Raw genomic sequence first — 9,127 nt, forward strand, 5'->3', positions numbered from 1 at the left:
TTTCAGTTATATCGTACTAAGACTAGGGAAAGGATAGGTCCATTAAAAACTGAGACAGGTCAAATAACAGATAGTGATGAAGAGATGAGTAGTATTTTTAATAAATATTTTGTATCTGTATTTACTAAAGAGGAACTTAACAATATGCCTTCAGCCGAACAAGTCTATGTGGGTGGGGACGAGGACAGGTTGACGAGTTTAACAGTTACCAGGGAGGATGTTCTTAAACAAATAGTAAAACTCAAACCAAACAAATCCCCAGGGCCGGATGAAGTGTTTGCCAGGGTGCTTAAAGAATGCAAAGAGGAGCTTTGTGACCCACTGTCAACCATATTTAATAAATCATTAGAGTCAGGCAGAGTGCCAGAGTTTTGGAAAGTTGCTAATGTGATACCAGTTTTTAAGAAAGGAGATAGATCACTTGCGTCTAACTATCGACCAATTAGCCTAACGTCTATTGTGGGAAAGTTACTCGAATCTATAATAGCAAATAAAATTCGTCTTCATCTTGAAAAACATAAATTAATAATTGAGTCGCAACATGGTTTTATAAATGGCCGTTCATGTTTAACAAATTTGTTATCTTTTTATTCTAGCATTGTTGAGGCAGTTGATAGTGGTAAGGATTGCGATGTTGTATACCTTGACTTTAGCAAAGCTTTTGATACAGTGCCACATGAAAGACTGATTAAAAAGATAGAGTCTCATGGTATTGGGGGTGCTATATTAAGCTGGATTAGGGCATGGCTATACCAAAGGAAACAGAGAGTTAGTATAAATGGAATCAAGTCAGAGTGGGAAAATGTTGTAAGTGGAGTGCCTCAAGGCTCTGTCCTGGGACCTCTGTTGTTTATAATATATATAAATGATTTAGATTCAGGTTTGAGTAGCAACATTTGCAAATTTGCCGATGATACGAAAATCGGTAGGGAAATTAATTCGGAGGAGGACTCACTATCACTTCAAGTTGATCTAGATAGGGTTTTGAAATGGTCAAAGGATTGGCAGATGCAGTTTAATGCTGATAAATGTAAAGTTCTGAGGTTAGGTAATGATGATAGAGTTACAAGATACGAGCTAGATGGTGTTGTGATTGCGAAGTCGGATTGCGAAAGGGATCTGGGAGTTATGATTAGTAAGAATTTAAAACAAAAGGATCAATGCATAAATGTTCGTAATAAGGCAAATCGGACACTTGGATTTATTAATCGCAGCGTTAGTAACAAGACACCTGGTGTGCTTCTCAAGCTATATCTTGCTCTAGTTAGGCCCCATTTAGATTATGCAGTTCAGTTTTGGTCGCCATATTATAGAATGGATATAAATTCACTTGAACGTGTCCAGCGTAGGATGACTAAGTTAATTCCCCAAATTAGAAATCTTTCATATGAAGAAAGATTAACAAAGCTTAAGTTGCATTCACTGGAAAGGCGAAGAGTTAGGGGTGACATGATAGAGGTTTACAAGTGGATGAATGGACATAACCGGGGGGATATTAATAGGGTATTAAAAGTATCAACACAGGACAGAACACGAAACAATGGATATAAATTGGATAAGTTTAGATTTAGGAAAGACTTGGGTAAATACTGGTTCAGTAACAGGGTTGTTGATTTGTGGAACCAATTGCCGCGTAACATTATGGAGGTGGGGTCCCTCGATTGTTTCAAGCACGGGTTGGACAAGTATATGAGTGGGATTGGGTGGTTATAGAATAGGAGCTGCCTCGTATGGGCCAATAGGCCTTCTGCAGTTACCTTTGTTCTTATGTTCTTATGTTATATGTAGATCTGAGAGTACTATATGAAGATCTGGGAGTACTATATGAAGATCTGGGGTACTATATGAAGATCTGGGGTACTATATGAAGATCTGGGGTACTATATGAAGATCTGGGGTACTATATGAAGATCTGGGGGTACTATATGAAGATCTGGGAGTACTATATGAAGATCTGGGGGTACTATATGAAGATCTGGGGTACTATATGAAGATCTGGGGTACTATATGAAGATCTGGGGTACTATATGAAGATCTGGGGGACTATATGAAGATCTGGGGGTACTATATGAAGATCTGGGGTACTATATGAAGATCTGGAGTGAAGATATTGGGTCTCAAGCCAAATTTTCAAATACATCGTATTTTTAGGTAAAAATCCTCCAATTCAATAGAACAATGTATTAAAAAAGTCCATAACGGCAAAATTAATGTATTGTCCATTTTCTATTCGTGGATCCTGGGTTAGGTTAGGTTCGGGCAACGTAGTAGTACATCATTTTAGCGACGTTGTGAAGGCTGGAGAGGACGGGGTGGAGGTTGACACACCCGGCCCGGTCTCTTGAGGTTATCTGGAGATGGTTTCGGGGCTTAGCGTCCCCGCGGCCCGGTCCTCGACCAGGCCTCCTTTTTGTTACACACCCGCAGTAAGCAGCCCGTAGCAGTTGCCTAACTCCCAGGTACCTATTTACTGCTAGGTGAACAAGGGGCATCAGGATGAAAGAAACACTGCCCAATTTGTTTCCGCCTCCGCCGGGGATCGAACCCGGAACCTCAGGACTACGGGTCCCGAGCGCTGTCCACTCAGTAGCAGCAGGAGGAGTGTGTAGCGACGCCGCGCGCCGCGCCACAGGCTACGCTAACTGATAATCATCTCCCTACGCACATGTGCTGGCTCCCTTGCGTCTGCGTCACGCTCACTTGCGTCTGCGTCGTGTGTACTCACCGCCGCATGACGCAACACACATGCGCACCTCTGACAACGCCCCCAAGCACCACTCACAATATCTAAGATCACAGTTAGGCTACAGGTGCAAACTGGTTATCTTGAGATGATTTCGAGGCTTTTTAGTGTCCCCGCGGCCCGGTCCTCGACCAGGCCTCCACCCCAGGAAGCAGCCCGTGACAGCTGACTAACACCCAGGTACCTATTTTACTGCTAGGTAACAGGGGCATAGGGTGAAAGAAACTCTGCCCACTGTTTCTCGCCGGCGCCTGGGATCGAACCCAGGACCACAGGATCACAAGTCCAGCGTGCTGTCCGCTCGGCCGACCGGCTCCCCAAAGTTCGGCTCGGCCAAATCGGCTGGTAGAGGAATTTGTTATATATGAATACGTTAGAGAGGGAGACAACGAACTGTGTAATTCGGAATCAAGTCGTTATCGGAAGGGATAGGCCTGTATACACAAGCCTATCCGGGTTCCCAAAGGCTTATAGGGATGGGCTTGGGATTAATTCGTCATCTATCAACATTATCCTCTCCTTAATCTAATCGGCGAAGCTACATTTTATCTCCGAAATCCTATCCCAATACTCTGTAGGTTGAATTAAATCTTCATTATCTAAATCATATAATTTCTTTAGCTTCTCAAGATTAGTCTCATGGCTTCATTTTTGTGCCTTCTCTAAATTATTTAGTTTAAATTTACCGGAATCCACACACACACACACACACACACACACACACACACACACACACACACACACACACACACACACACACACACACACACACACACACACACACACACATGCGGCCCCAGCATGGAGCCCGTACCTTGTCAAGCACAAGACGAAGCTGGAAAAAGTTCAGAGGTATGCCACTAGGCTAGTCCCAGAACTAAGAGGCATGAGTTAGGAGGAAAGGCTGCATGAACTGCACCTCATGTCGCTGGAAGACAGAAAAGCTCGGGGAGACATGATCACCACATACAAAATTCTCAGGGGAACTGACAGGGTAGACAAGGATGAATTATTAAACACGGGTGGCACACGCACAAGGGAACACAGGTGGAAGCTGAGTACCCAAATGAGCCACAGAGACGTTAGAAAGAACTTCTTCAGTATCAGAATAGTTAGTAAATGGAATACATTAGGTAGTGATGTGGTGGTAGGGTTAGCGACCCTCAGGTAAAAAAAAAAATTAATAAAAAACCTTATGGATAGGCAAGATTAGATCAAGATAAGATTAGAAGGCAAAACACAACACTTGTACATTACTGATTAATAAAGATTAACACCCCCAAAAGAAGGGGGGCGGCACGGGCATGAATAACCCGTACACATTCTAAATCCCATAACTTCAAAACCTTACATACACACCCCCTTCGCCGCCATCTTGTCGTCCCAAACAATAAACAAATCCTATCCAATTGTTTTCCCCTCTAACCAAATTTGAGTCTCAAAAGTCGCTCTATAGTCGGCAAAACTTTCACAATAATACAAAAACAAGTAGATTATCATAAGGAGAAACTTCAGAATGTCAACCACGACGAGGAATTGACACAAAAAAAAACAACACCCACATTAATGCAACATCTGGCGTTTGTGTATATTATACACCATTATATGTACACAAATATACACCCGCCCTCCCACTCACTCAATGGAAATACGAAATGTATAATTTATTACAAATACATTAGAAACAAAAGCTACATTGAGTCCAATTCTAGGGTAAAAAAAAAGGATTGTATAAATGGCAACATTTGCACCGTAAAACGAAAAAGTCTGAAAAAAACCTGGAGTCATAAAAAGCGTAGCGCGATGCGTAGCCGGTGGCGCCAGGTGTGTGTGAGCCATATGTGTTCCACACACCTGAGCCCCCAGGTGTGTGTGAGCCATATGTGTTCCACACACCTGAGCCCCAGGTGTGTGTGAGCCATATGTGTTCCACACATCTGAGCCCCCAGGTGTGTGTGTGAGCCATGTGTTCCACACACCTGAGCCCCAGGTGTGTGTGAGCCATATGTGTTCCACACACCTGAGCCCCCAGGTGTGTGTGTGAGCCATATGTGTTCCACACATCTGAGCCCCCAGGTGTGTGTGTGTGAGCCATATGTGTTCCACACATCTGAGCCCCCAGGTGTGTGTGTGAGCCATATGTGTTCCACACACCTGAGCCCCCAGGTGTGTGTGTGTGAGCCATATGTGTTCTACGCACTCCCCTGCTGCAGCAGACAAGGCAGCAGCAGCAGCACTCAGAAGCGCCAACTCAGAGAGTGATGAGAACCTGAGCGATAAAGCTATATATAACAACCCCCCCCCCCAACACACACACACACACACACACACACACACACACACACACACACACACACACACACACACACACACACACACACACACACACACACACACACACACACACACTACACACAAGGCTCTCACAACAGTCAATCATAACCACACCATTCCAGCAACATTGGGGTTGTAAAGTACCTATATACCTATAGTTCAAGGGGGGAAGGGAGTACAGCACTACAAAGTTATTTATAACTAATCTGTAATGCCAGATACGAGGCTTCTCCACCCGCCATTAATATACGCATTTTGTTTTAAATTATTATTTAACTTCCATATTTTATATACACCTGGCTCTTGATATTATAATTACAATGTGTATATGTGTACACACATGTGTATTAGTACCTTTGGTGGAGTAAACATGTGCTCGCAGGCTTGGAAAATGCAAATTGTTTACGGCAAAACATTTGAAAATGTGGAGATGTGGCGGGAGATTTTCTTGCTGTGCTTTCTGGCCTGACAGCCTGGTCCCGTCTCTTGTACTGGTACCTGGTACTGCTCCCTGGTACCTGGTACTGCTCCCTGGTACCTGGTACTGCTCCCTGGTACCTGGTACTGCTCCCTGGTACCTGGTACTGCTCCCTGGTACCTGGTACTGCTGCCTGGTACCTGGTACTGCTCCCTGGTACTGCTCCCTGGTACCTGGTACTGCTCCCTGGTACCTGGTACTGCTCCCTGGTACTTGGTACTGCTCCCTGGTACCTGGTACTGCTCCCTGGTACCTGGTGCTGCTCCCTGGTACCTGGTGCTGCTCCCTGGTACCTGGTACTGCTCCCTGGTACCTGGTACTGCTCCCTGGTACTGCTCCCTGGTGCCTGGTACTGCTCCCTGGTACCTGGTGCTGCTCCCTGGTACCTGATACTGCTCCCTGGTACCTGGCACTGCTCCCTGGTACCTGGTACTGCTCCCTGGTACTGCTCCCTGGTACCTGGTACTGCTCCCTGGTACTGCTCCCTGGTGCCTGGTACTGCTCCCTGGTACCTGGTGCTGCTCCCTGGTACCTGATACTGCTCCCTGGTACCTGGCACTGCTCCCTGGTACCTGGTACTGCTCCCTGGTACCTGGTACTGCTCCCTGGTACCTGGTACTGCTCCCTGGTACCTGGTACTGCTCCCTGGTACCTGGCGCTGCTCCCTGGTACCTGGTACTGCTGCCTGGTACCTGGTACTGCTCCCTGGTACCTGGTACTGCTCCCTGGTACCTGGTACTGCTGCCTGGTACCTGGTACTGCTCCCTGGTACCTGGTGCTGCTCCCTGGTACCTGGTACTGCTGCCTGGTACAACACACACCTCTCCTGTACAACACCCTTGCCTCTCTCCACACACACACACACACACACACACACACACACACACACACACACACACACACACACACACACACACACACACACACACACACACACACACACACACACATCTCACCGACATACCTACACAGTACACATCACACACACAGTACACAGTACACAGTAAGCTAGCATGTAGATTAAGAGTGTGGCGTAGTGTGGCGTAGTGTAGACTACAAGAGGAGGAGGAGGCCGGGGTGAAGGGCCTGGCCAGGCAGCAGCAGCTGGTAATACCACTCTTGTTAAGTCCAACGTGTCGTTAAGGACCAATACTTGCGACTTGTAAACACTTAAACATTGATATTTGTTGAATATCCTTAACTGGAGCATTTGTAGCTTGGTTTGATGAATCAACTTCTCGTCTGGTTACAATGAAACGGGAAATTTAATCATAGTTTCATCATTTTTGGATGCCTAGTGAGTCGTAGGTTGGTATGATTTTGTTAAGTAGCCGCATGTGAAGGAGGCAAATGAAGGCCCCTACAAGTATGCAAGTAGCACTCGCCTCTCTTCAATAATGGCCTCAATGTCCCGGGGGAATAAGGGTTAGGTTACCTGACCATAGATAATCTTGCGCCCTTTGCACTCGTGTATTTAAAATACGTGGGGCATTTCCTTAGCTTCTCGCCTAGTAAAGCCATAATGAACGCTAAGATAAAGTTCAAAATAGACTGTAGCTATAAGATATAAGCCTCTTAGCCTCCCTACGTTAGCGCGCCGTTCACCTACAACCAATGAAAATGCAGCATTTTCCCGCGAATATAAGTACAAAGCTGCGAAAGGAGTTCGAGGCGTCGCTTCCGCTGGCGGCTCAGCCAATGAGAGAGCGGGTGGTGAGTCGCAGGCCAGCACGGCGGGTTGTGATTGGCGAAGCGGGTGGGTCTGGCCGGGCGGGCGGGGAGGTGGCGTGTCCCGCGTGGCCTGGCTCACAGTAACGGTCGTAAAGCGTCACTTACTAAGACGGTGTCGCAGTGAGAGGGTCGCCGCGGCCGCGCTCTCCTCCCCCCCGACACACACGCCGCAGCAGCAGCAGCGGTTTACCTCATCTCAGGAGTGCCAGCAGAGTGCCAGGATGCCCCGTGGTAGACCCAGAGGCACGGCCCCCGACAAGCCTCGCGGCCGCATGACCGCCTACGCCTTCTTCGTGCAGACGTGCCGCTCCGAGCACAAGAAACTCCACCCCGACGAGAGTGTCCAGTTCGCCGAGTTCTCCCGCCAGTGCTCGGAGCGCTGGAAGACCATGTCGGAGAAGGAGAAGAAGAAGTTCCACGACCTGGCCGACGAGGACAAGACCCGCTACAGCCTCGAGATGAAGGACTTCGTGCCGACGGGCGGGACGGGGGGCCGACGCGGGCGTCGCGGGCGGGGCACCAAGCCGCCCAAGGACCCCAACAAGCCCAAGCGGGCGCTCTCCGCCTTCTTCTACTACGCCAACGACGAGCGGGCGAACGTGCGGGCGGCCAACCCGGACTTCTCCGTGGGCGAGGTGGCCAAGGAGCTGGGCCGCCAGTGGACGGAGCTGACGGAGACGGAGAAGCACAAGTACGAGAAGCTGGCGGAGGCTGACCGGGCCCGCTACGGCCGGGAGATGTCCGTGTACAAGGCCGGCGGCGGCGCCGCCCCCGACCAGGCGCCCTTCAAGAAGTTCAAAGCCGCTAATGGCCACGCCGTAGACGCCCACCACAACGACGACGACGACGACGACGACGTAGGATCTGAGGAGGACGACGAGGACGATGACTCTGACGACTAGTGCCAGTGACGGGTGTTTGGTGGTGAGAGCGTTAACAACTTGAGACTTGAAATGTGATGTACAAACTTATTTTTATACTGCCTGAGCCTGTGTGTACATTGTAGTGTCTAAGGTGTTATTTATGACCATATACGGGGCAGGAACTCCTCAAGGATTGATTTTACGACACGCAACACGACTATGTGTTCTCTCAACACCTCAATTTCACGTATTTAGTTTTTATATTTTCTACAAATAAAAAGAAAATGAAGGAAAGTGGCGTTTGAGTGACCTTGTGGCGACGGTGACGAAGGTGAGCCTCTTCACAGTACTGTAGCTTCACGGTGACATTATCAATAAGAATTATAACACTAAATTATCAGTATCAAATTACTCGTTAACACATTTGTTGCACAATTGCAACTTTATTATATAATTGGTTGGTGATCTCTGGCTATATTTCAACGCTTTATAACCCCCGTAATCTGGGAGTAATAATTATCATAGCTGCTAAAATAAAAACTTTTTTTATAAAGACAAATATAAAAATAATATACGATATACGTGTATAAAATATATAGTACTTATGCCGGAACCTCCAAGGTTCTTTTCTACTTTATATATATATATATATATATATATATATATATATATATATATATATATATATATATATATATATATATATATATATAATATATATATATATATATATATATATATATATATATATATATATATATATATATATATATATATATATATATATATATATATATATATATAATATATATATATATATAATATATACTGTATATTATAGTCTACTTGGGACGTATTGTACTATGCCACGAGTACTGTGCGCTGGAGATGATTTAATAATGGTGATAGTGAGAAAGTAACGGTGACTGGCAGGTGGTGTGGTGACCTGAATGTTGGGGGGAGGGGGTACTGTGGCAG

General features: G+C 46.3%; 1 protein-coding gene across 1 annotated transcript; it reads left to right on the forward strand.

Annotated features, from left to right (window-relative positions):
• The first annotated feature begins 7,365 nt into the window (after positions 1-7,365).
• On the forward strand, positions 7,366-8,443 carry LOC123752678 (high mobility group protein DSP1). The gene has a single exon (XM_045734740.2). The coding sequence runs from the start codon at positions 7,508-7,510 to the stop codon at positions 8,186-8,188; it is 681 nt and encodes a 226-aa protein (XP_045590696.1). The 5' UTR covers positions 7,366-7,507; the 3' UTR covers positions 8,189-8,443.
• Positions 8,444-9,127: the final 684 nt, after the last annotated feature.

This window comes from Procambarus clarkii, chromosome 1 (assembly GCF_040958095.1).
Source record: "Procambarus clarkii isolate CNS0578487 chromosome 1, FALCON_Pclarkii_2.0, whole genome shotgun sequence".
Lineage (NCBI taxonomy): Eukaryota > Metazoa > Arthropoda > Malacostraca > Decapoda > Cambaridae > Procambarus > Procambarus clarkii.